General features: G+C 34.7%; 1 protein-coding gene across 1 annotated transcript; it reads left to right on the top strand.

Annotated features, from left to right (window-relative positions):
* The first annotated feature begins 13,362 nt into the window (after window positions 1-13,362).
* Window positions 13,363-14,395, top strand: LOC143567326 (putative BOI-related E3 ubiquitin-protein ligase 3). Its single transcript, XM_077053775.1, has 3 exons — window positions 13,363-13,402; window positions 13,473-13,677; window positions 13,807-14,395. Exons 2-3 carry the CDS (start codon window positions 13,513-13,515, stop codon window positions 14,347-14,349), a joined length of 708 nt encoding a protein of 235 aa, XP_076909890.1. The 5' UTR covers window positions 13,363-13,402; window positions 13,473-13,512; the 3' UTR covers window positions 14,350-14,395.
* Window positions 14,396-23,228: the final 8,833 nt, after the last annotated feature.

Below are 23,228 nucleotides of genomic sequence, written 5' to 3' on the forward strand. Positions count from 1 at the left end.
AAGACCAATGATAGTGAATGGACTCGTTAGGCTAACAAGCTTCAAGGGTTCAGGTTAACCTAACACAGGTCGGGTGTCCCTCTACATTTGCAAAATGTAGAAGGAGGTTCACTAGTTAGTTGTTTGTTGTTATAGCTCACCGAAGATCAAGAACCGTGATGTTTGGAATCGGTTTTTGGATGATGTTTCCGGTGAAGCTATGAAGTTATTGAAGTAAGAAATAAATAAGCTAAGAGCATATTTCTCAAGGAAGAAGAGAAGATTTGGGAGATGGTGTTATCTGTCCAGAGCTTGTTGTTGTTCTTGTTTATGACTAAGTCTTTATATAGGATAAGAGACTTAAGCCTTTCGTCCAATTGTAACTAAACTAGTTCCCCTCCAGTTTGCCTAGAGAGTTGACATTTGTGGGCGGGAAGGTTTGGACCGCTGGTCCATAGTTAAAATAATAATACTTTATCTGAGCATATCCTTTTGTCAGAGGGGACATGGATGTGAACAGTGATTTGACATCGTACTGTAGCACGTGGGTACTTGTTTATATAAGTTTGGGCGGGAAATGAAGCTTTTAACCTTCTAACCTTTTTAGCGTTAATATGTCCCAGCCATTTTATTATTTCCTTGGGCTACCCCTGTCATCAACACAAATTTTGATATAGGGTAATCTAAGTAATTTTATTGATAAGGACTATTTGTTTAAATTGAAATGGTATCACCATTTAACAAGCAACTAGTATATTTAAAAAACATAAACATTCTTTTTCAAAGATTATTAGAACTTAGAAGCAGGCTTCCAACATCCAGCAACAACATAGCGCCGCGCAACTGCAATCAACATATGTAGTTTCAATGTATTATCAGAATATAACAATTTAGAGTGGATATTATCATTGTTTTCAAAACCGGACTAACTAGGTTGAATTAGGAACCGAACGCATAATCTGTTCTGTTGTGTATTGAACCGGGAATCTGATTTGTTATCATTTTAACTTTTTATTATTTTCATTTCAAAATATTAGCGATGAATTTACTATGTAAACTAGATTTTGTTTATGTAGGTTTCATGCTTTATATGAAGATAAAGTACGTATTGTTTCACTACGTACATATTATTTAAATAAGATATATTTTTCAATCCAGTTCAGTGTGCTCGACATCTGATGATGACTTGAGATATGAATTGTAATAAAGGAAATTACCATATATTTTTAAGCCATCGCCACGGCTCGTAGTATCAGCGGGAGCATGGTTTCCATGAACTGTGGTTGTCGGATATCCCAAAGGCGGTGGCGGTGGTTGTTTCTCCATGGCCATTGGAGGAGGATAGCCAACTGCAGCACAGTTAATCATTTCACATACCATTAATAATAATTAATAATATATAGTAGTATTGTAGTAATAATAATCATATATGTAATGCAATAGTATGTGAATTATTGTTATGAAACTCACCAGGAATCTGGTTGTGATTGTTTTGGCTCATGATTATTGATGGTATTGATTGAATAGTTGAATAATAAGACAGGTGGTTATGGGAACCAGAATGGGAGTGTATATTAAAAGGAACACAAAACTATATATATAATTACCACCAAGATAATATTCATTAATTCAAATTATTTGAATTAATCACCAGCTTAATTCATTCTTGCCTTACAGCACGAGCATATCACTTTGGAATCATTATCATTATTGTCACAAATGGCAAAATGCCAATTCTCATCTTTAACTATATATTGTTTGTTGCTTTAAAATCTTAAGCTAGTTTAATGGTGCTGTTTGGTGATCAACTTTATTCATGTAATTATACTTAGTAAAAGTCATTGCTTTCATACGCATTTTAAACTATATTTAAGAATAAACCATTGATCACTTCCGTCATTCCGTGATCAAGATACTAGAAGATACTAGAGGAGATTATGACACTCGACTTCCATTGAATAAGATCGAGATTTAAAAGGAAACTTCAAATGCAACAATTGGTGTAGCTTTGATGTAGAGTAGAAAAATTTTGTTTAATTGTTTTTAGTGTTTTCCTTGTATCGCAGTTCTAGCTCCTTAATTAACTGCCAGAACTTTATTATTATTTTTAAAATTTTTAATGCATGTGATTTCCTCCACTGTCGTTCAAAAAGATCTAGAAATAAACCAAGGTCGACATCAGCATGAACCGCCCTCTCAGGGAAAGAAACATGTTGAACCTATGTTTAAAATGTTTTCCTTGGGGAAAAAACAGATTCGGGGTCCATCTGGATCAATTTCCTAATGCACAACAACCGCAACGTAAGTAATGTGTTGGAGATTATCAACTTGTTTGACAATCGCCTTGGTTTAAACTCTGACGTCTCTTTTGTGAAACAATGAGGATGTTGTTGATGTTTGTAGCAGCATGTGTTGTGTATAAAACTAAGAGTTCTACTATCAAAAGACCAAAAGAGAGTTCGGTAATCTCATACAATAGAACTAGAACATAGCTAGGTCTTAACTTGTGTTTCTATCTACATAAAAACTCCAACATACATTCATTATATAGTCGTTTACATTTAACATGATTTGGCGTGTGTTAAAAAAATTGGTTATATTTAAGCTTCACTCTATCAAAGGTCATGGTGTGTGATAAACTTCACCATTTCAATACCATTTTAAACGTTTCACTTTATATATCAATATTTCACTGATCTTGTCTATAATTTGAGCACATCGTTGCTCAATGCATAAACAATAAATCTTCAAGTCGCATTTGTTTGTTGATATGCTTTTCTTATGATATCTGTTTTTTATCTGTCAACAATCGTTAAAAGAATAAAAAAGAATACTCTTCAATAATCCAACTTTGTTATTTGTTAACCATGAGTTCTATGTTTACTAGTTTTTTCTTCTAGATTTCTCTTTAGTTATTTTCACTAATCGTCCTTTCTCAACACTCACAAAGACACGAACTCAATTTCTTCATCCGCCACACGTACATGATATAACATTTTAACTCAAATACATTGAAGTGTTACGTATATATAAGATGTTTAACAAGTCATACGTTCACCAATGTTGTTGCCAATTCAAGTGCAACGAGCCAAGGAGTTGAATGCAACGTTGTTGTCAAAGTGTCGAGTCTATCAAAAGGCCATAGTTCCCACAAAGGATTGTTGATTTCACTTATCTACCGCCAACATGGGCGAAGGATGCTTATGGCCCGGTGTGCCCCCCTCCCCGCTTCTTTGATCATTCTTATCACATCATTTTTTCACCATAGTAGAATTTAACGACTTTCCATACATACAAATACTTAAAAATAATTAAGAAAAAAAATGTTCAATTCGTTAAAAAGGAAAATCTGGATTATTGAAAAAAAATTAAAAAAAAAATGAACCGGTGACAAACAGTGCAGGTATGTGGTTTTTACTTAATGTAGTTATTTGCTCTAGTCTGAAATGGTATTATGATGATACAAAACAAGTTGCGATTATCAGATTTATAAATGGTTACAAATAAATCCATCCATAAGGATCACGCATGTAGTGTGGACTGGTGTCAATCTTCTCACTAATATATGCTTTTAATGTGAAATCACTTTGTACAATAATTTAATTAGAAGATTATTATGAATTGAAGAAAGTTTACAAGTAGGAATAAAGTGAAACCACATGGTAGAGAATATATTAGCCTGTAATTCGATATAATGCATTTACATGTTCCTTTTTTTACTTTTATAAAGAAGACGCAAAATCTCGATTCCTTGCATTTACATATTTGAACAACCTACTTTCTTAGACAAGTGAACTGTAAAATGTTTCCAACTAAAATCAAAATTTACAAAACTTTATTACCACATGCATAAAAATATTACTTTGGGTTAGGGGTGTGTTTTTTAACCGTACCCGAATAACGAACCCGAACCGAAGCGCCCTGAGACCCAAGTAACCCAATCCGAATTCACCCTAACCGATTATACTCCTAACTCGAACCCGAGATAAAATATCTGGGTCGATATTTGGGTTGAAATATCCAAATTCGGGTTGACCCGAATAACCCGAAGTATGATACATCGATGCATGTATCCCTGATTTTTATAGGGAAGTTTATCGGTGAAGTAACATAGTGACCATATGTATTCTTGTTCGGTTGTTCTCAAGACTCCAATTAATACTAGATCTCAATGTATTACTATAAAGCATGTTGAGAATATAGCTTCAATTCAAAAGCTTAAATAGTATAATATTTAAACCAATATGTATTAAGTATGTTTCTTCAATCTACACAAGTATTGATCCCGTATAATACATGTTTGTATGATAAATTTCATGCTTTGCAAAATATTATAAGTTATTGTTGAATATGGCTGTATATATGGTTTTATAACGGCTTGGAATATGTTTTTTTTAACTTTATTATATTGTTAAAGGTGGATAAATTTTTTTAATTTGTTAAACTTGACCCGAATTAACTCAAACAAACCGAACTTATTTGGGTCGGTTCTTGGGTCAATTTGTTTTGAGCTCAAACCCAAACAACCCGACCCAAACAACCCGAAACCCGAATAAATAACACCAAGAACACCCGTACTTTGGGTGACCTTACATATTCGTTTATATAATTATATTATTCCGAGTTTGTGCCAAATAAATTACACAATACGCTCATACTATATTCAGTAAAATTTAAAGATTACGATGCACTTAAAGTTAGATATCAACTCACGAGATGGTAAATATGCTTTGATACGAATCAAGTGTCAAATTTGACCTATAACGGTCTAAGACAAGCTAGGTCACCCTTGGAGTACTAATAGCACGAAACAAACGTTCCTAGTAAAAATTAAATTATATTGTTAGTTAGCTATCATTGTGCTCCTTGTATGCGGTTTACCGAACTTGCGTTAATGAGTGCCCAAAAAACCATGGTAGGAACTTAACCCGGTTTCGAACACGAAATGAACCCGAACTAGAATCCGATTTGATTGAACCAAGTTTGGAGTCAAGCGGAACCATAGGGTTATAATCAGCTAGCAATTAACACCAGTCAAACCTGAACCGAGCCTAGTTAAAACAAGGTCAAACCCGACCATTTCCACGTCAAAACCAGTTTCAACCCGAATTGGTTTTGAAGAGTTGGTTTTGCTAGAACCCAATTTGATTATCTTTGACCCAACCTGAACCGATATCAACCTCAACTGATGACTTGGACGTGGAACTGGATTTGTACAGCTAATGAGTAGTGTGTGTCAGTGGCAGCATAGCAAACGAGCACAAATAAAAGTCCAGCTTCAAAAGCCCGTAAACTCCAAACCGTGACAAGTTACTTCAAAGCCCGCGAATCCGTGATGACCCAAATTTTAAGTTAGCCATGCCTATGGATTCGACTTTATTATTAATTTTTAATATCTTTTTATAGGTTTTGGTTGCTATTTTATCTTTGTTTATCAAGTAATAAAACTGTGAATCAAAAATAATAAAAGATTTAAAGAATGGGAACTAAAATTGTATGTTTCATTGTATGCAAGTTTGAATTAAAAGTATAATAGTTATTTTAACTAGTAAATTTGAAGTATAAATAAAATTAAAAGTTGTATATGATAACGATTTGTACTTAAAAAGTTTAAATAATAACAATTTATAAGAACTTCAATTATATAAATGGAGCATATGCCCCATCAATACATGTTTTAATTATTCATCAGAGCATCCACAACGGGTTGCAATGCCCAAGATTTGAATGATATGGCAAGAAAAGCAAATAAGCATAGACTCAATTTATTGTTGTAGAAGAAAGTTTGAATAATGGAGTTTGAATCTCCAAACTTGCAACAAACAAGGGGTGGTGGGTCTATTTTTCCACCCTTTCATATGGATATATACATATATATTATATATATGGTTTTAATAATATTTTAATGAGGTTTGTAACGCCATGTTGTTTTTTTAGGATGGAAAAGAAAGGAGTAGGAAGAGTTAGGAGGGATTAAATTAAGGTTTTTTTTCAAAAAGTTATTTTCCCAAAAATGGGATGATTACAAAGGATAACATAGTTATCATTTCATTTCCTCTAATTTCCTTACAACTCAAGAACACACATAATTAAAAAAAAATTCTTCCCTTCCCTTCCCTTTCTTATCCTTCCATCTCATTTCCTTTTCTTTCCTTAGTTAAAAAACTCAAGAACAAGACGTTAATGTTCGTTGTTGTGGTAGAAAGTTGGGGTTTTATAAAACAAATTTGGAATCTGATGTGACGTTTTGTTGTGGATGCTCTTAGTCAATGTTATATTTTTAATAGATTTCTACTATTGTACCTGTTGGCTCCCTTTTTAGGACGTATGTTTTGGTTTTATTTGGTTGACATGGACCTAGAATTGTAGAATACCATGTACATAATAAGTGGACTTTTAAAGAATGTCCCAATAATATTATTCTAAACTTAGTAGAAACTAGAAAGTATAATTTCCATTCATCGAGAAGTAAAACCTAATTCATTTTCTTAACTTGTTATTGTTAGGTTTTATAAGTATACTCCCTCTAGTTAAAAGTTAGTTACACGTCACATATACTTGCAAATAGATCATATGTATAACAGTTTAAATTGCACTTGGTTCAAATTGTGTTTTTCAGTTTATAACCAGGTCACAAACCGAATTTTAATAGAAAATGAAGATCACACAACGACAGTTATAACTTATAAGGCTCTTGTTCGGTTTCAAGTTGGCTCCAGTTGTAGCCGCAATCCATATTGGTTTTTAAAGACCCTTAATCAGTTTGGTCAAACTTTGTAATGGAAACGTAAGAGACTGGTTGGATGGTTTTCTTTTTAAACGTCGAAAACATATTTTCCATTCAATTAAAATTACTATTTTGATCACTGTGATTTGGTCCCCTTTCAACCCAAATGGAATCTTTTTACATTTCAACCGTGACACTAATTATGATAATTTAAATATGTTAAGTACAGGGTAATTTAATGATTTGTTTGGTATAAGATGATGGAATGAACGGAGAAATGAAATTGATGTTGAGATAGAATGGATAATGGAATGGAACAGTTATTACCATTCAAATGAGATGTTTGGTTACCACATGAGAATGAAATGAATCATTATTTTGTGTTGTTTGACATGTAAGAAAAACAAAAAATTGAACTAAAATGGTAGTGAGTGACTGTGGTGGTGGGAGGTAGGTGACAACATTGGCGTTGGCGATGGTGGGCGTTGATGGTGGTTGGCGCTGTGGGTGGTGGTGGGCAGCGGAAGATAATGGTGGTTAGAGACTTAGAGGTGGGTGGTGAGTGGTGGGGCGGCAGTGACGGTGGTACCCAGGGTGGGAGCCATGGGTTGATGGAGGTGGCCAGCAGTGATTGTGGTTGGCAGCAGTGCGTGGCGCCGGGGCGTGGATGGTGAAAGTGATGGTGGTGGTGGTGGTGGGTGGTGGTAATGAGGGGCGGGGGCAATGGATGGTGGTGGTGGCGGGCGGCTGATGGTGGTGGGCGGATGGCAGTGTTGGCAATGGCTGGTGACTGTGGGTGGTGGTGGTAGTAAAGACACGCGGTGGCTGGTAGTGGTGGGTGGCGGCAGACGGCAGTAGCGGCGGTGGTGGGAGGAGGAGGGTGGTGGAGGTGATATAGGGTGTAAGAGGGAATGAAATGAAAAAAAATGATGAATGGATGAAATGAAATTGGGATGTTTTAGAAGAAATGAAATATAGTTCATTACATTCCATTGTTAAACAAACACACTTTTTTTCATTTTCTTAAAATGGATAATTCAATTCCGTCTTTCATTCCTACATAACAAACGTTATCTAAGTCATTTTTTTTGATAATGGCTATTTGTGTAAAATAAATTGCTAACACCATCTAACAGTTTGGGGACCAAGTATGCGAATAATAACATAAATAATATCTTTTAAAGTTGTTACATAAAATTAATAAAATCAATAAAATTAAGATGTATCGTAGTTCTAAAGAAAGCCACGTTACATTTGTGTTACAAATTCTCATACACTCAAGCACAATCAAGGAACTTAAAATGCAACATGTCTTCAACCAATATAGTCAAATTGCACAAACCTTCAATTTAATATTAGTTGTGATATTTTCTATTCTACCTAGGTTTATTAAGTAAATCTGGTTTGTTAAAGCAAGTGTCACTAGAGTAGTGATTTCACATATTGACAAAATATGACGGTTTTCTTATTTGTTGAGGAGAAACTAATTCAATTCGAAGTTGTTAATGTATATCGATCGATCATAGAAGAAAACTCATGATTCATTTCGATTATGCTTCCTTCCTCCTTACTAATGGGTACGTTTAAGATCCATTGGATATTTAATCAGGTATGAAACACGATTTTACGATTTTGTTTGCTATTACCCATATAACGATCCCTGGTAATTTTACATATTTTTCATCAAAGTATTAAACATTAGGGTTTGACTAAATAAATCATGCATTAATTGGAAAAAAGAAAAGTAAAAGATGAAGGTGGAAGAAACAATGAACCATTTTTCCAACACCCCATGGAGGTAGAGGTGCACAAATCGGTTTTTTTAAAAAAACCGGTTCTGTTATTAACCGGACCGGTTTTTTTGGCCCGGAAAAAAACCGGTTCGGTTAATAACCGGACCGGTTAATAACCGGTTTTTGTATGTCAAAACCCTAACCGGTCTAACCGGTTAGGACCGGTTTAGAAATCGGTTAGAACCGGTTAATAAACCGGTTTTTTTATTAACCGGTTTTTTAATAACCGGTTTTTAGGTTAACCGGTTTTTTTTTTTTTTTTTTTTTTAAATAACCATTATTTTTTCACAGTATAAACAAACCGGTAACTACAAGGCAAACCGGTAACTACAAGGCAAAACGGACTGACCGAAGCCATTCTTTGCTTTCGTTGTTAGGGTTCTTTGCTTGGAAGATTAAAAACACATAACTTTCATTTATAGTTTTTACATTAAAAATACAAACATTAAATCGTTATCGCATATTCGAAACTCAAAAATACAAACATTAAAGAATGCTTAGACACGATTACATGAACAACTTGCTGTTTCTTACTCATTATTTGCCTCCATGTTTGCTGTTTCTTTAACTAATTTTCTTCGCTACCCGATCCCGAGCTATTCCTTAGGTAATCGTCGTACGCGGCTTCTTCATCGGTCATTGGTTGAGTGTGTCCTTGATTGACCTCGTCTTCATACAAGCCCGCCTCATACTCCATTTCCCCCTCGAGTGAGCGTTGATGTTGTGCCCTATCTAAAGAGTCCAAGTAATCCTTGTAGCAAATCGACATCTCTATAGCTGGTGGAGTGAGTCGAGTCCTCCTAATCGATATAACCCTGACAGAAATAGAAATAGCAGACTCCGAAGCTACCGTGGAAGCTTGGACCGTTAGTAAATCTTTGGCCATGGCGGCGAGGATCGGAAACTCATCCTCCTTACCTCTCCACCAAGCCAGCAAATCAAGACTTCTAAATTCATCCGGAGTCATGTGTTTCACAAAGTTGGTACCACCATACCTTCCAAGTTCACTGCTTGGGGTGTTTACCTTTTGACGTTTACCGGCGTCTTCCCAAATCATGTAGTACATCCCCATTTCAAGGTCGGTTTGGGATTGGGATTGGGCAACAGCTCTTAACGAGTCATGAATTTAGGAAGACGACCCGTATTTTGTAAGGTAAACATCATACATGTTTGACAAGGTGGTGTTGAAAGCATTCTTTAAAGTTTGGCTATAATAGGGGTTTTGATCGTCGTTTAACTCTAGCTCATCACAAATTTTTTCTATTAAAGCTTCAACACCACCAACATTGATGCAAGGGTTTAACGCAGCAGCACATGTCAAAACAGCGGGTAGTTCTTGAAAATATTTTCTAAATTTTTCTTTCATTTTTACACCCATATCAAAATAAGGTGCACCCCTACAATGAAGTTCACTCAACTTTGTGCACATGACAGCAATTTTTGGTAAAGCAATGGGGCTTGTTGGATTGTAAACCCCAGATAAACTAGTTGTGCAAGATTTAAAAATTTGAAGGACCTCCGTAACGATCTCAATCAATAACCAGTTTCTAGGATCGTACGGTGCACATTTACCCCTACTTGACAAAATTTGATGAAACGCAATTAATGATTCTTTTTGTTGGATGGCTTTCTCAAACATATCACAAGTCGAGTTCCATCTTATTGGACAATCCCAATTTGGCCCCAACCATTGACAATTAGCTTTTACACAAAATTTTTTGTATCTTGAAAATGTTTTATTGTTGCTAAAAACATCTCGTAACATTCTTTTAAAATTGTTTCTTTGCGTTTCGATCACGTTTAACCCATCTTGCACGGCCAAGTTGATAATATGTGCAATGCATCGGCTATGAAAAAACGCTCCATCACAAATAGGTTTATACTTTAATTTTAAATGGCCAACCGCGGCCGTATTGTTGGACGCGTTATCAAACGAAATTGAAAAGATTTTATGTTCAATCTTGTATTGTCGAATGACTTTATCCAAGAGTTTAAAAATATTTCTACCCGTGTGCGGGTAATCAAACAATTGAAACGCAACGGTTCGTTTCATCATTTGCCACGACTCGGGGTCAACCCAATGAGCCGTCACACAAATGTATGAGTCGGGCGAACCATTAGGTACCGACCACACATCCGTTGTTAAGTTTACACCAGTTTGTAAGTTTGAAAAGTATGAAATTAGTTCGGATTTAGCGTTTTTCCATGCTTTAAGACAATCTCTTATAAGGGTCGAACGACTTACGTGTTGGTAGCGTGGTTGAACATACTTTTGCATCATCTCCGTGAATTGAGGGTTGTCGAAGTGGTTGAAAGGAAGTGTTTGTTGAATCACAAAGTTTGAAAACTTTTGACGTACCGCTTCAAGGTCGTACGTAAATACCGTTCCTTGATTCGTCATCTCCGGCTGCGAACTACTTCCCGATTCGTCCTTCAAGGCCTTGCAAAAGGGCCTTTGTACATGCGCTTTTAAAGTGGAGTTTGCATCTTTGCCATAAAACTTCAAACAATGTTTGCATCGAGCTTTTTGGCTACCGTTAGACATTTCGCATAGGTCGAAATGTTGCCAAACATCTTGGTTTCGTTTCGTGGGGATGACCCGAACGACCGTTTCTCTCGTGTTTGAGGCACCCATGTTGACGGATGAAGCAGCACTTTGGGAGACCATGATAATCGACTACGAAATAAGAGCGTATGGAGTGGTAATGTGGTATAATTGAGCGTGAGATAACAAAATAATCGCGTATGAAATAAACGTTTAGAGCGTTTGGAGTCGTATAATCGAGTGTGATCTAACCAATACCCAACCAAAACTATATATAGATGTTTGTGGGGGTAAAATGGTAAAAAAAAAAAAAACGGTCAAAAAAAAAAACGGGCATATAGCCGTTACAACGTTCAAAAACCGGTTTTTAACCGGTTAACCGGTTATGGAGAAACCGGTTAACCGGTTTTTCCACAACGGTCAAAAATCGGTTTTTTTATAAACCGGTTAACCGGTTTTTCCATAACCGGTTATAAAAAAAAACCGGTTATAAAAAAAAAAACCGGTTCGTTAACCGGTTTTGGCTCTAAAACGTGTAACCGAAATACGAACCGGCGGTTTGTAAACCGGTCAAACCGGTTTTTAAAAAACCGGTTTTCTTAAAAACCGGTTTCCGGTTTAAACCGGCAAACCGGTTCCCGGACCGGTTTTTTTGACCATCTCTACATGGAGGTTGTGACCCACCCACCTCTTCTTTCTTTTAATCAACTTTCAAACTCTACACATTTCTCAATTAATTCACCTTTCATTATCCTTGACCAAAACTCAGCCGATGGTTTTAACTTTACAATATAATGTAGTTGGGAAGTACTAATTAAATCAATCCATAAACCACCGAAAGTCGTGACCAAATTAACCGCTATCAAATATCTTTAAAGTTAATTATGTCCCACACGTATAATTCATAACTGATAAATAGGTTATAATAAAATTAATTATCTGGATAGACTTTTATTAGAAATATAATAATTAAATATTTAATATGTTAGTTCAAACCGTCAACTCATTTATGCTCATTTTGATCATAACTAATTTACAACTACCAACTCATTTACGTCTTGTGAACCAATTTTTGCCCTTCAAATATTTTTAACTCGTTTAGAGAAACATGTTAGCATAAGTTATAGTCAAGTTACACAATAAATATCACATATATAGTTAAACAAAATTGCTATGAAACATGATGTGGGAGCATCCGACCAGATGATACTACCCGACCCGATTGGTTACCCACATGGAGGAATCCTTGGAGTGCAAACAAGAGAGCTTATTCGAATCTAGCATATCGTCTATCTTTTATTATTTGTTCAAAATTCAAATTCCTTAATTATCTTAGGGTGTGTTAATAAGTTAGGTTTTAGTAACTTATCTCCTTATAAGTTTAGAATACCCATTCCACCCAAATACTTTTAAAAACAACTTATTCACTTCTAAAAAATGTCCTCTTTGGTCATTTACATCACTAAATTAAACTAAACACTATTTAACAAACAACTTATTGACTTATGTTAATCCAAACACTTTTTTAAAAACTCCTTATTAAAAAGTCACAAGTCATTTTTCACTTATCACAAAAAGACATTTTCAACATAAATAAGGAACCCCAAACACACCCTTAGTTGAGTGACGAATTGTCAAAGAATTTTCAAGCTTTAAGCTTGCCCACCGAATCTTTCAGTTTAGTTTTTCTTTATTTTTTGTAATAGCACTGTGGGTTCTTGAGCCATTTGAGTATTACCATGGATTCAGTATCAGAACTTGTAGAGCCTGTCAAATCCAAACTTGTTTAACACCGTGTCGTGTTATATTAAAAGATCCATGTTAAAAATTATCAGCACCCTAATATATATAAACGTGTAACCGAGACAAACCAGTCGACACAAGCGAGAATTCCAGAAACACCAAGTGACCATCTATTCCATATGAAATATAGAATATAGACAAAGTCTTTCATTTTCAATCGACAATAACTCTCTAGTACCCATTGACCATTAACCTCTCTTTCATTCCGGCTAGCAACATTCAATGGGCTTGCCTTATCAGTGGGGCTGGCCCATATCAAAGACTTGCACCTTACGACAAACAGTGGGCCCACCTGGCAATTTTAACGTGGCAGATACACCAGTCATCAGTCATGTATATATAAAAACAAAATAGCCATCATATATTTGCTTCCATTACGGACTTCCCCTTTGCTTCGGTCGGTGGTGATATTTGTATAACATCTCAAATTCAACTCATCACACTATCCGAGCGTTTCTTATTATCCAACCACCCACCTACCATAAACACTCATACATTTGCATGACCTTTGGCAGTTGAAGCCTCTCATTTCACTCTCTATCCGCCTTCTAACAGGTGGCATCTTGTTATTATTATTTTACATTTTATTCAACTTATGATTTGGTACATTATTTTGATTAATTAGAGAACTGATTTATCAACTTCCGACGTACGGATCTGGAGATATGGACCCGTTTTTGACGCCTGCTTCGATAAATGTAACCGGTGTTACGCTTCACAGGAAACGCTCACGTGATTCGTCTTCATTCAATCAACCGCTTCTCGGCGTTAATATCTCGTCGCAGATCTATCAACAGCAATCGGAGATTGATCGGTTAATTGTTGAACACGTAAGAGGCATTTATCAAATTCGTTTTGCTATTTTTTATATGAATGTGTTCACTCGCAGCTTGTTGTCTGTTTATCTATCCCTTCATTGTAATTGTACTAAATTAGTTTAAATGAGTTACGTATTACAGACTGAGAAAGTGAGATCGGAGATCGAAGAGATGCGAAAGCGAAACGCAGCGAGATTGATCTCATCCGTACATGAAACGATAATAAAACAATTAAAAACGAAAGACGACGAAATCCTTCAAATCGGACGAATAAACTTTTCGCTAGAAGAAAAAATAAAATCTCTAAGCATGGAGAATCAATTACTGAAGCAATTGGTTCAAAATAACGAGGCCACAGCGAACGCCTTACGAAACAAGCTCCAGCAGGTACTAGTCCAGCTACCGCGGCATCATAATGCAGACAATGCAACAGTAATGGTTGATGACGCTCAATCGTACTGCGGCAGCAATTACGAGGAGGATTACGGAGGAAAGAGAAAAGGTAATAATGAAAGTAGGTACTGCAGACAGTGCCGGAAGTGTGGGAAAGAAGAGTCATGCGTGTTGCTGCTTCCTTGCAGGCATCTATGCGTGTGTAGGGTGTGTGTCTCGTCCGTCAGTGTTTGTCCCGTCTGCAATGCTGCAAAGTCCGCCGGTGTTGTTGTAAACATGAGTTCATCTTGACAGATGGTGGTTTTATTAGTAGCCTAGACTCTAGAGAAATGTAATTAATTATTTAATTAATCTTTTTTTAAATATTGTTATTTGAAAAGATATTTGTTTATTTATTTAATTTCAGTGATGCAGCGTATCAGCTATTTAAAAGCTTGAAAAGTAGTGTTGGTAACGTGAAGTTTGGTGTGGTAGTACGACGTTGGGTAGAGGGAATCAAATAAAATAGCATCATCGACCAAGTTCAGGTTATTTAAAAGATAAGATCTTTAGTAATGCATAAACTTAAAAATCTTATACTCTATCTGGTAACTGTAACCTAATACATCAACATCTAACTTTTTTTTCAATTAATCTACTACCTTTTTAAAAATATTTAATATATTCAAATAATCATACAATTTGAGATATATGAGTTCGGAGCATTTCATAAATTATTAAAAATTAAAAGGATATGTTATTACAAGAGTTATATAAGTTTGTTTAGTTTTTAAGTTTATAAACTTTATAAATCCAGTTAAATTTTATTTAATAAATGCTTCTTTAAGTTTGTTGATCAAATAAGAATTTGCTTACACAAATTTAATATGTTATAAAATGTTCAAAAATATATAGAAAGTTATTTTAAAATGATTTTTTAGACAGAGAGAAATATTTAGACAGTTTTTATATATCCATGTATTTTGTTTTCTTATTAAAGAAATAATAAATTTGTAATAAATATTTTAAAAATCAATTTGCTTAAATCTTTATTTTCTAAAAACCGTCCATGATCGCATAGCAAATGCTTTTAGTAAAAACTTGTCAAGAATGTGTGTCGTAATGCTTAGTCCTTGGCCCTTCGTAATAGATAGTCTTTGGTCAAGTAACTGCGGTGCATTCCGGTTCTAACAGATGCTCTAACAAGTCAGCTAGTGAAGAGTATTAAATTTTGAAGTAGATAATCGTAATCAAGTTTTATTTAACTCTTAATATTAGTATTGACGTTACTAGAGGAGAGCGAGGGTCGAGATAGCAGCGTATTTTGCGGCATGACTGTGTATCTTAATCTCACACGAAGTTGGTCTCTGTTTTTAACACCATTATCAAGCTAATTAAGTGGGGTCATTAGGCCATGTGCTATACTCTAACTCATACATAGGTTAAAGTGACATGACACTTTAAAGATGGATTAAACCACTTCCCACTTGTGTTAAGTGTGTTAAATTGGCCCATGTGTTATGCTTTTAACGGGTTAAAAGGAACAATATACATTAATTATGTATTAATAACTAATTGATTTGTTATATTAATTATGTTTAAATGGGGATACACAATCATGCCGCAAAATACGCTGCTATCTCGACCCTCGCTCTCCTCTAGTAACGTTAATACTAATATTAAGAGTTAAATAAAACTTGATTACGATTATCTACTTCAAAATTTAATACTCTTCACTAGCTGACTTGTTAGAGCATCTATTAGAACCGGAATGCACCGCGATAGACGCTTACTTAGTTACTTGACCAAAGACTATCTATTACGAAGGGCCAAGGACTAAGCATTACGACACACATTCTTGACAAGTTTTTACTTAAAGCATTTGCTATGCGATCATGGACGGAGTAAAAGAGAAAAAAAATGAATGATGTGGAGCTTATATGGAATTAAGATGTGTTAGAATATAATCTATGACCTTATATTATTTTCTTATTTTTCGTTCACTATTTTCTGATTAGATATTTGGATGGATGTGAACAAAGAGATGGTGTTCAACAAGTAATAATAGATGGAGCGCCCTTATTCTCATTCCTCAATAATTCTATGAACTTTAAATATGTCAAAACTAAAAGTATATTTTATGACATTTTCTCTTCAAGCATTAACTTCTAGCGCTGTTCACGAGCTGATCCGAGGCAAGCTGGGACAAGCTCAGGCTTGACTTGGTTTTAAACCAAGCTGGCTAGGTTGGTTTGGTTTTAAAACAAGCTTTCAATTTTAAATTTATTTTGTATCAAAGTTCCGTCAAATACAAAATAAAGCTTATAACGAGTTCAACGGAATATAAATAAGTTACAGTAATACATATTCATATAAAACCGATTACAAAATAAGATCATATCCGAACCAACCCGCAACAGCAATAATGCAATAATTTAGAGAAATAAAAACGAGAATTTTGCTTTTAGCCACCTATCTATACTAGGATTTGAGGGGATTTCGAGGAATATATTTCTTCTCTTCTTTAACATTTTTGAAAATATAATAATTCCTAACAAACTGTGCCGAGCTAACGAGAGAGCCAAACCCTGACAAATGGCTCGTTACGAACCAAACCGAGCTAAGCACACTTTCTAACCGAGCCAAGCTTGCAAGGCTCGATTACAAACAAAACCATTTCTAACAAGCTCCACAACACAAGCCTTTTAACCAACCTTGTTAACTCAATTTTTAACCTAAATATATTTCTATGCAAAACATTAATTATATTAATTTTTTAATATACTTTTTATTCATAAACTCAGTTTATCTTTAAACGATATTAATAACATAAAATATTAAAAGAACTATTAAATAATAAATTTCTTTATATTATAACTAGGTTTTGAAGAAGGAAATGATCAAATCTTAAGGATTTAATTAACATGTTTGATTTTATGTGATCATAGGGACCCATGTCTAACAAAGATGAAAAATTGGTGTGGTTTGTTAGAGAATATAGTAGAAGAATATCATATTAGAGTTTTAGTATTATAGTGTTACCTTAATTAGAAGATTGTATTTATCTTATTGTACTCCTATATATAGTTGATCAATAATGCATTACACCTTACGGGTTTTAATTATTCTACATAGTATCAAAGCCTTAGGCTTCTGACATGTTTCTTACTTTTCTTCTTGTTTTCGTCCTGCCCGGGGACGTTTGTACATACATAATATATTACTTTCTTGCTGCCGTTCTATATCATATTTACGCGCCTACGGGCCAAAGTAGCCAACACAGCTGCAGCCGTATTTTTTTCGTTCAATTACGAGTAGAACCCTTTATTAGTTGGAGCTGTCTGCACAGTTCGGTTCCAAACGTAACACATGTGTTACCACGTTTTAAATTATTGAATCTTTATTATCTTTTTTTAACCGCACTCTCTTAATCAGGGTCAACTACGTTTTTGAGTTTTCTTTTAGTTAGTTTTATTTAGTTTTCTTTGATTCTCTTTGTTTTTCTTTTATTTTCTCTATTTTCTTTTCTTTTGATCCAATAAATTTCCTTTTATTTTAGAAAAAACAGTTTTAACCCTCATCTCCAACTATCGATTGTTTTTTAAATTGAAATTTTGGGTTTTATTTTCGGTTCTACTGAATGAAATTTAGTTTTTCGTTGGAAAAAATGTTTTTTTTTTAATTTACATTTTTTAGTTTTATTCTTCGGAATATATAATTTTTGTTTCTTTGTCGTCAAGTCGTTGCTTTGGCCGACTCAATCATAGCTCCTGCCATCGCAGTCGAAGCTCCTGTCATCATGCTTAGCCGCCTGACCACGGTCATGCCACCAGTGATCTTCTTAGATCCTATAACTGATCGAGTTCTTGCTTGGTGCCGATCGCGTGTATCTTCACAAGCTTTGCGCTCCAGTCCGAGTGTCCGATTTCCTTCTGCTCTGACTGCGGGGGAATGTTAGAGAATATAGTAGAAGAATATCATATTAGAGTTTTAGTATTATAGTATTATTATAATTAGGAGATTGTATTTGATTATGTTTCATTGTATTTATCTTATTGTACTCCTATATATAGTTGATCAATAATGCATTACACCTTACGGGGTTATCATTATTCTACAATTTTTTAAAAATATTGGTTAAATAAGTAAGACTATGATGATAACAATGAAAATAAATACTTGATGTAACCACACGAACTAACTTCACACATGAGACATTTTCAACCTAACAACTTTTTAAATTAGAAGAACCCAACAAAACAGCTAAAAAACAAAAGCTGATATTAACCACCAAAATAAACTGGAAAACCCATCTTAAAGAAATCTTATGAATATGTTTACTAAACGCAACAATTAAATTTATGTAAATAAACGTACGTTTATACCAAATTTGGTTCAAATGTCATATACACTCAATTTAACAGCTTATAATTTTTGTATTTGTTAAGTATTGTTACATTATTTGTTTACCTCTGTAACGTTTTTTTATCTTATTTTTTTTCAATATATGAAGCCAAACAGAAATTGTTTTATTTCGATGTATTTTAAATAATTTAATGAAAATGAAGCATGATCTCCGTCTAAAAAAATTGTCTTATATGAAATATCAAACATGCACTATAACATATTAGCAATGTATTTTAAATTTTAAACCTATTTTAGTTGATTATACTTTCTGTAACTAAATAAAAATCAAGTAAAAAAATACAGTTTTTCTTTTACGATTTTGAACTTGAAAATGGGCTACTGTTCCGGACTTCCGGGCCACAAATTAGCAGACTATAACTCGTTTCTACTCAGACTGAAACCGGCCCAAAACTTCCAACAAAAGCATCACTTCACTTGGGTTTTGCATTCATTGGTTAAAACTTGAATCTAGATGTATACAAAACTGGGTTTTTCCAAACCTCGGTTTGGGGTTTGCATGTTCAAAATCTGTTTGATACAAACCGGTTCAGTTTATAAATCGGTTTAAGCATAGAACTAGTCAAACTGATCCGGACTGGTTCGGTTCGGTTAACCGGTTTAAGACAAAAAAAACAAGTTTTAAAACCGGTGGTTTGGGAACCGGTTTGGCAGAAACCGGTTTTAGAAGCGATCTGGTCCGGTTCGGTTTCCGGTTAACGGTTCAGGACCGGGTTTTTTGAACGCCTCTAGTTCAATCCATAAAGAATGTTGGCCATTTAACGGATATTGTCATATAATTCTCATTTCTCAAGAAATTAGAAAACACTAACCGAGTTTCATTTAACTGAGGAAAGGGAAGGAAAATGAGGGATGGAATAAATATGTTGTGTTCCCGAGTTTCATTTAAGAAATGAAAAGGAAGGAAAATTTAAAACAGGTGTTCCCGAGTTTCATTTAATGAAAGAAAAGGTGGGAGAGATAAGAGAAAATGATGAGTAAAATAAAAGAATTTTTATCTTTTCAAATTGAAAAGATTATGAAGGAAAATAAGTTGAAGCAAAAGAGAAGATACCAAAAGAAAAGATAAGAAGAGAAAATTTTCTTTTCCTTGTCTTTTTTTTCTTAAATGAACTCAGGAACACAGCGTAAAACCTAAATTAATCATATAGTAGTTGAAGTTGAAGAAGATTGTCAAATGTAGTAAAGCAAATAGTAACGAGCTTAAGTGCATTTCATTATATCTTTTAAGCTTAAATCAAGATAAAATTTCGGATTTTGTTTTTTCTTTTCCTGTAGACTCTTTAATTAATCCGGACTTTGAGACGGCAAGAAATAGCTAAATTAGAGTGTCTATAAAAAAATCTCGCAAAATTAGAATATTAACAAGTTAGCAAATATCCCATACAAAGTTAGGACAAAACAAATATTTAGCAACGAAAAGTAAACTCATTACAAGTATTTAACTAAGCCATACAAAGTTAGGGCAAGACGAGTATTTGGCAAAGAGGAACTTAGTTGAGGGAGTGAGGACTCTCCACTTCTCTTCCTCTAGTATGGGTGTATCATGTGATACCAAATGCGAGTAAAATAGAAATTGTTTAACAATATCGAATTTGACAATATATTTATAATCCAACCCTCATAACTTCGGGTTTTGGGGCGAGACCAGTCGACATTACAATTGTCACCATCTCCGCCACTGCCTATTTGTTGACTAACTCCACCAAATATGTCATTCTACTACTATCGACACCATCCCAACGATTGTTTCCACCACCTCCAACGCTACTGGTGACTCAGGTTTTCGCCATACAAACAAATATAGCGAGCAGAAATATTAAGATAATTATTCTAAATATGAATGTAAGTCTCATTGTTGTAAATGCCCATCATGTCATGAAATGCATTTAACAACAAGTGGGACCTTATATACACTAAAAGAGCCATTTGGATCAACCTAAATCATGTATAACCATTGCACTACATGAATATCGACCTTCCGTCACACATGTGGTCTGGGTGATTTGCCACACTTCGGCTTAAATGTGTGGCTAAAAGGTCTTTGACCATGTTTGAAAACCTTCCAGAATGTTTTGGCCACACATACTATTCTTCACGTGACCATTCTATACCTAGTCAGGTACTTTTCGCCACACTTTGAAAAAAACTGTGACAAAAACTAGCCACATTATAAAAACGTGTGGCGAAATGTGACCTACAGTCATAGTTTGTTTGATCTTTGATACATGTGACCAAAAACACATGCATTAGCCACAAACTGTGACATTTAACTAGCCACATGTTTGAATAGTGTGGCTAAATTTGACAAACGGCTACTGTATTGATAAGAGATGTGTCTAAAAGGTAAAAGATATAGTCACTTATATTACGTTGTATGACCTAATGTCACATTTTCTATCCACATTTTTAATAAAGTGGCGAAATATGACGAACAACCATTGTATTTATTAGTTATGTGGCTAAAACGCTTAAAATATATGGCCACTTACACGACGTTGTGTGAACAAAGAGTATTTTACTTTTATTTTCCATAAGTTTTTTATTGTCATGGATACACTTATTATGTGTGGCTATAAGTTATAAATGGTCACAATAAAATATTTTTAAGTGTGTCCAAATGTAATTAATGACCACTTATATGAGGTTGTGTGACCAAATAGTATCTTAGTTTTGCTTTTTATAAGTTTTTTATTGTCACGGATACACTAATTATGTGTGGCTATAAGTTATAAATTGTCACACTTAAAGGATGTTTTAGAGTGTCCAAATGTAATTAATGGCCACTTATACGACGTTGTGTGACTAAAGAGTATCTTAGTTTTGTTTTTATAAGTTTTTTTATTGTCACGGATACACTTATTATGTGTGGCTATAAGTGAGAAATTGACGCACTTAAATATTTCTAAGTGTGTCCAAATGTAATTAATGACCACTTATAGGAGGTTGTGTGACCAAAGAATATCTTAGTTTTATTTTTTCTAAGTTTTTTATTGTCACGGATACACTTATTCTGTGTGGCTATAAGTGATAAATGGTCACACTATAATATTTTTAAGCGTGTCGAATCGTAATTAATGGCCACACGTTGATTTGACGAGTGGCGACGTCATCATTGCCTTTACAGTTTCTTGTGCCGCCAATTTCAAATTGTCAGGGAGATGTACCGGTGGTTTCCGATGGTGTTTAAATACCAATCACAATCCACAATCACAATCACAATCCATAATCAGAATCCACAATCACAATCACAATCACCTTTCTTTCCGATAATGGCTACAGCTTGGCTCGAACGTGCACCGGGTGCTCATGCCCCCATCTACTCCGACCCCACATTTTTCACCATACGATTCCACTTTTTTTCCGGCGCCGTCTGGAGGAATCAAAGGGTGAGGTATATTGACTATGTCAACCCTCAAACCTTCACGTACCAACAACTTAACCGAATGGTTAGGTGGCTTGGGTACACGACTGCTGATTATTTCAGCATTGAAATGGTAGTGCTGGGAATCGAGGTGGCGTACATCGAGTTGAATGACTTGGAGCACTTCAAGGCGGTGTCCGTTTATGGGGCATTCTATTCTCATGTGAACCTTCGCCTCCATAGGCTTAGGGACTCTACCTACCCCTCTGATGGCATGTACGAGAGGATCATGCCCTCTCATACTCCAGAAGAGAATCCGGATGTAGATTCGGATACGGAATCTGATGTAAATTCCGATATGGAATCGAATGCTAGGAGTTAGTTTTATGTAATTTGGTTTTCTATATTAATGTAAATGTTATTATTGTAAATGTTATTATATTTTGGTATTAATATGTTATGTGAATGTTATTATTGTAAATGTTATTATTATATTTTGGTTGCGTTTTTGAAGCGTAGTTAATGTTGATTTTTATAAATAACTTTAAAATAGATGTTAGTGTGAGTGAATAACAAAATAGACCTAAAATTTAATTTTTGCTAGTTGAGACAGTAATTTATTGTAGTTCAGTTGATTTGTAGCGTATCTAGTAAGATAAACTAGTTTTTTTATTTTAATTAACTTGAATGTAGGCTATTATTACATAAATATATTTCAAAGATTTTCTGACAGGTATTAAAAGCGTACAAAGCGTGTGATATACTAGTTTTTTTTATTTTAATTAACTTGAATGCAGGCTATCATTACATAAATATATTTCCAAGATTTTGGACAGGTAGTAGGTATAAATGTAATTAATTTCCAAAATTAATTAGCTTCTGTGCGTTTCCAAAGCGTGTGGAAACCATTTTGACAGGTAGTATGCAGTTATACACTCAACAACCAACTATATAACAACAGAGACTTTAATGACTGCAATAAAACTGGTGACTGAAATTTATTACACTTCTATATATGTTATGTGAATTTCAAACTTGGCCAAGCAGAAAATATCTAAGGTTTCCACAGATCTTAAACTTCCCAAAGATGTTAGATTTTGATAAAATCCTTTCCAAAACTCAATGTGTAACACCGTAAAAATTTCGAGTTCAAAGTATCAACTTTCCAAAGTCTAGGGATTAAAATTGCCAAAATCCAAACTGAAGGGTTAAAAATGAAAATTCTGGTATCCTGACCCATCGCGCTACACGATGAGTCAGAAGAGACTCCCATCGCGTACCGCGATGGGATGTCTGACAATTTGTGAAACGTGTGCCACGTGGCACACGGTAGCACTATGTGCTGCCACGTGTCGCCACGTGGAGCGGCGCCTGCCACGTGTCGACACGTGGCAGGTCTACG

This window comes from Bidens hawaiensis, unplaced genomic scaffold, assembly GCF_021521415.1.
Source record: "Bidens hawaiensis isolate Kalapana, Puna unplaced genomic scaffold, B.hawaiensis_p1.1 tig00023391_1, whole genome shotgun sequence".
In the NCBI taxonomy this organism is placed as follows: domain Eukaryota; kingdom Viridiplantae; phylum Streptophyta; class Magnoliopsida; order Asterales; family Asteraceae; genus Bidens; species Bidens hawaiensis.

Bases quoted from the DNA above. Each gene is read 5' to 3' on its own strand.
- LOC143567326 (XM_077053775.1), top strand. From the start codon at position 13,513: ATGGACCCGTTTTTGACGCCTGCTTCGATAAATGTAACCGGTGTTACG. The intron at 13,678-13,806 runs GTAAGAGGCATT...TACGTATTACAG, and splicing joins ATCGGTTAATTGTTGAACAC to ACTGAGAAAGTGAGATCGGA.